This window comes from Humulus lupulus, chromosome 2 (assembly GCF_963169125.1).
Source record: "Humulus lupulus chromosome 2, drHumLupu1.1, whole genome shotgun sequence".
Classification (NCBI taxonomy): Eukaryota; Viridiplantae; Streptophyta; class Magnoliopsida; order Rosales; family Cannabaceae; genus Humulus; species Humulus lupulus.
In genome coordinates, this window is record NC_084794.1 from 272,978,141 (window position 1) to 272,983,930 (window position 5,790).

Below are 5,790 nucleotides of genomic sequence, written 5' to 3' on the forward strand. Positions count from 1 at the left end.
ACAGCTACATATACATATAGTTGTTTTATAATTAATCACATTTTTTTTTGTTCTGTTTATATTTTATTAATTTAGGAATGTGCTCTTGTTGACTAAACTAATTTATCCTTGAGAAAAATTCTTATGATACCATATCGATAATACACACAAAACTCCTCAAAGAAAAAATAACAATGCATATATATTGGTCAAACATGATGAGTGAAGTGATGATCGATATTCATGCAGGTCTCATGATAAGTCTATAAATAGTATTTGTGGTACTCACATATTCATCATTCAAATCCTCCATAACCTCATTTAATCCTCAATTTTCCTCTCTGCTTCTAATCAAAACTACATCTTCCTTCTCATATACATACATATCCACTACAATGGGTGTTTTCACATATGAAACTGAGACCATCTCTTCTATCCCTCCGGCAAGGCTATTCAAGGCATTTGTCCTTGATGCTGACAACCTCATCCCCAAAGTTGTCCCCCAAGCCATTAAGAGCACTGAGATCTTGGAGGGAAATGGAGGGCCTGGAACCATCAAGAAGATTAGCTTTGGTGAGGGGAGTCAGTACAAGTATGTGAAGCACCAAGTGGACGCAGTTGATGCTGACAACTTCAGATACAATTACACTGTCATTGAAGGTGATGCCCTTGGTGATGTTGTGGAGAAGATCAACTATGAGACCAACTTGGTGGCTTCTGCTGATGGAGGATCCATTGTCAAGAGCATCAGCAAGTACCATACCAAAGGTGGCCATGAGATCAAGGAGGACCATATTAAGGAAGGCAAAGAAAAGGCCTCTCACCTATTCAAAGCCATTGAAGCTTACCTTGTGGCCAACCCTGATGCCTACAACTAAATCTGCCTTTAGGCATATATATACTACACCATATTTCTTATTAAGAAGAAAGAGTACTATTTATATATTTAAGTTCAAAATTATATGTGTGTGGCTCTTGGTTTTTTCTTTTTGATTGGTGTGTAATTTATTACTGATCATAATATTTGTTAAGTAGTGTTAATACTGTATTTGTAATGATGTGAGATATAAAAGTGTTGTATTTGTTTTCTGTTGGAATTAATTTATCAAAACACAATTGAACATTTGATGGTAACCTTTTTATATGGGACTATAAATATTTCTGAATTGTGAAGACTGGGATCAAAGATAAAATGTCGAAAGGGGTTGATAATTTGAAATCAAGTAAATTCAGTTTTAGAAAAATAAATTGAGGCAAAGCAAAAAACAAATCAAAAGTTGCTGACCTTGAAGGCCCAATTCGACTATGATACAAAAATCACTTCAATTTGAATTTCTCGAATCGGTTTCTATTTTGAAAATAGTAGTTTTAATTTTTTTTTATTTTTTTGACAATGTTGATTGACAATTAAATTTATATGTAATTTTAAATATTTGCTTGGATAATAATAAGATGAATGGAATTGATGTGGTATCGTCAATTGACAAGCAAGATGCTGACATGTCAGGATAACTAATCATGAGCTGTCATAACAAATTTTGTTTTCAGTTATTGGCTGTCTGCATATTGTCGAAAAGTAGCACTGATATTTTGTTATTGGCTGTCCGCATATTGTGGAAAAGTAGCACTGATATTTTGTAATTACTGTACTATTATATTCTGTACGAGCCAATGAGCTGGTGTTTTCTGTATCAGTCTTGGCTCTATAAATTCCACTCACTACTCTACATAGATTTTGAACCGTTTTGAGCATTTTTCAATAATATACCAACAGTCATATTTCAAGACTTCTTCTTTTTTTGTTTAAACTTGGTATCAAGAGCCAGTGACTAACGTCCATGGCATCCTCACCTGAAAGGTCTTCTCAGGAGTCTTCTCGTGATGATCACTCCATCACCACAACCGCCACCACAACTCCCTCACTGAACCCCATTCCCCCCCCCCCCCCCCCCCTCCTTTCCCATCTTCTTTGCCTTCTTCCATATCCACATCTGTTCCAGTTGTTTCAACTCTCCCCTCAGTCCCAATTTTTTCCACGACTCCAACTGTCCCTTCTACAGCTCGGTTTGCTCTGGTTCCCTCATCTCTCTTTACCTCTTTTTCTCCATTTCAAAGTCTTGCTCCTCTCACTCTCAAGTTAGATAGATGCAACTACCCCTTCTGGCAGTCTCAAGTCCTTTCGGCTCTTCGTGCTCATGACCTTGATGGTTTCATTCTCGGCACTACCAAATGTCCTCCTCAGTTTGTTGATCACACCACTGGTGGTTTAATCCCTGGTGAGTCTCGACAGGTGAATATTGGTTTTAGTATATGGGCTTAAACGGATCAAGCTATTATGCGTTGGTTACTCAACTCTATCTCTGAAAGGATGCTCGGTCATGTCGTAAGATGCACCACTTCTCACATGGTTTGGAGCACCTTTGATAGTTTGTTCACTACTAACTCCAAAGCACGAACTCTTCAACTTCGTTTTCAGCTACAATCTCTTAAGAAAGGCAATCTCTCGGTTCATGACTATATGTTGAAGATGTAATCTCTTGCAGAAAGTCCTGCCTCTGCTGGTCAGCTTATCTCCGACGACGAACTTATTCTCTATATTCTTGGCAGTCTCGGTCATGACTACGACTCTGTTGTCGTCAATCTCACTTCCACGCATGATATAGTTACTCTTCAAGAGGTCCAATACATGCTTCAAAGCCAGGAGATGCATCTCGAACAACTCAACATCCCTACCTTCGCTGACAACACCATCCCGAGCGCTGACCTTGCTACTCAACTTTGGCGCAGTCTCAACCTTGAAGGCTCTCCTACTTCTTTAACCACCCATGCTGGTCGTGGTTAGAACCGTGGTCGCGGCCGAGGAAGAGGGGGCAGAGGAAATCGACCTTTGTGTCAGTTATGCAGTCGAGTGGATCATATAGCTTCAAAATGCTACCATAGGTTTGATATCACCTATCAAGGCCAAACTAACTCCAACTCTCATAATGGTCAGAATAATAATCCCCTTTCGTGTGGCCAGCAACATTCAGGTGGTAATGGACAGCAAGCTTACCTCACTTCGACAAATGAAAACCAACAAGAAAATGCTTGGTATTTGGACAGCGGAGCCACTAATCATATCACTGCAAATCCATCCAATATCAACCACAAAATTAACTACAGAATAATTGCTTATTGCTTATTTAGTGATATTTTATTTATTAATTAATAATTTAATTTTGGTTGTTGTGGTTGTTGACCCAAGATTTGGCCAACTGACACGGAGTCAGAATATGCTTGATATGAATGAATATGATGAGAAGAACGTAATGACGAAAAGTGAATAACAACACGATATTTTTATAGTGGTTCGGCCCCAGAATCTGGTAATAACCTACGTCCACTTAGACTATTATTGATATAGAATCAAAGGAGTGATCAAAGAACAAGGGTTCAATGAGTTTCACCCACCTCTGAAGAACAACACAATATTACTAGGAGAATTACTATAGTCTCAAATAATTCCAAAGCCAAAAGTCCCTTCCTTGAGCTATCTCTTGCTATTTATAGGCGCAAGGGGGATTACAAAAGATTGTTACAGATATTCTTTCCTGAATCATCGGATACTCAGGAGATTGTGTGAGATAAATTCGGGATTTACAAAGATCTTCTCATAAATGTTGCTTTGTATGCGGAACTATCGACCAGACTGGTCGCAGGTAAGACTAGGCTTCTTACTGCTTCTAATGCGTCTTCTAGTCGATACTCTAGCAGAACGTTTCCAGGTATCAACCACGTGTCCAGGGATCACTTGCCACATCATCAATGCTAATTTTTCGGATAACAGTGGTTTTAATAGCAAAATAGATTGCTAAGTGAAGTAATTTTGCTAGCTTGGATTATTAATTGCAAGAGGTACATATATATTTTCTTACTTCTACTTTTAATATTTTTAAACAAATATTAGAGCAGTTTGAATATCTTAAATATTCATCCATAGTGAAATAGGTTTTGAGATTAAAATTGTGTGCTCCGATGATAACGGAAGGTTGAGAACTTGTGTGCTTTAGTGAAGTAGGTTTGATTGTGTGTTGTAGAGCTATAAGGAAGAAACTTATTGTATGTCGTTTGAATTGTTTGTTTTTATATTGACATGCAGATGGTTAGGTCACAATTATAGGTGAAGTCCTGCCCAATTTTATCTAGGATTATGTATATTTTTTTTTCTTGTATTTAAATTGTGTTGTGGTTGCTTTATTGATTAAATTGATAGATTGTTATGTTAATAATATAGGGGAATGCTGCCCAAATTTACAAACAATTAGCTTTATATAGACATTTCGCTCTATCATGTGCTTATCTAGTGTAATTTCTTTTATTTTTCATAGACGTAGGAGAAGATATGGATTGTAACGCCTTGGATAACCAAGACTGTTACACTGTGTGTTTCAAATAGTGCAAGACCTGTTAATCAGGTCGTTTGAACATAAATGTGTTTCCTAAAGTCAACTGATACGTTATGGTTAAAAGATTTTGATCATAAATGGTTAATTTTCTTTAAAACAAGTGTTTGATACATGGGATCCCAAAAATACTATTTACATAGAAGAAAAACAGCCCTCAAAATTTGGTACAGCAAAAAGCAAGTCTAAATGGAAAAATACAGTTTTGAACTATAGATCCTGCAATTCCCTCGACCGTGGCGGTCAAGCAGCTGCCAATGTACACTCCGCCCCCAAAGCTCTCCAACTCATGGTTGGTCCAGCTTTTCCTTGCCTTTACCTACACCACGTAGCACCCATAATTAACAAGCATAAACAGCAACAAGAGCAATTAATAAACTTCAAACCAATTAATTCAGTTAATCAGCAGAATACATGTATCAAGCTAGGCAACAATTAACATATACTTTCAAACATATAACTCAAACTATACTCTTCGATTATTTAGCTGACTTCGGCTTGCTTAGGCCGAGTCCTATGATTATTTACCTAACCCCGGCTCGCTTAGGCTGAGTCCTCTAATTATTTAGCTGACCCCGACTCGCATAGGCCGATTTGCGTTCAGTACACTCATAATCAACCCCAGTACCCTTAGACCGTACTTTCATATCCCACATAACATATATATAATTCATAAAACACATAAATTCAATTACAGGGAATTTCCCTATTTCCATCGAATAACATATATTTTCTATCAAAACCTAAAGACCCACAACATTCAACCTCTTGATTAAAATGCCATACAACATGTGTCATAAAAATTTTGTACATCAAACTGGGGAATGACGTAAAAACTACTAATATAAAAATTAAGGGTTATTATCTCATGCATTGCTCAACGTAATATGCTCAATGAGAGAAAGAAAAAAAAAACCAATCACAACTTTACTATTGAACCTATCAAAATTTCTCTCCTATTTGGAGGATATATACATAACAAATAATACATAATAAATCAATAACAGTCAAATAAAATACAACCCTCATGAAAAAATGTAACCCAAATGCAATCTAATTTGACCTCAATCTCTTAGAATCAAATTCAATCATAACAAAAATTAGTATAACTTAATATCCAAGCCAAAAACAAGTAAAAATCCAATATTTTCTCAATAAATACCTATAACAATTAAAAAAAAAATTATCTGATTGACCTAAAGGATATGCTCAATCTCTTTTTTTCTTCTTAAATATTTATACATCGATCAATGGTTGCAAATCCTTGTACAGAACCAAAATCCCATGGCCAAAATCAGAGCCTTCATGGCTGAACATTGTCAGTACCATCACTGAGAGCGAACTACTTCAACAACAGAGATGAAGGGTG

The 5,790-nt window shown here is 36.6% G+C and overlaps 1 protein-coding gene across 1 annotated transcript; it reads left to right on the plus strand.

The window, feature by feature from the left end:
- The first annotated feature begins 269 nt into the window (after positions 1-269).
- Positions 270-1,076, plus strand: LOC133819446 (major allergen Pru av 1-like). Its single transcript, XM_062252708.1, has one exon. The coding sequence runs from the start codon at positions 375-377 to the stop codon at positions 855-857; it is 483 nt and encodes a 160-aa protein (XP_062108692.1). The 5' UTR covers positions 270-374; the 3' UTR covers positions 858-1,076.
- Positions 1,077-5,790: the final 4,714 nt, after the last annotated feature.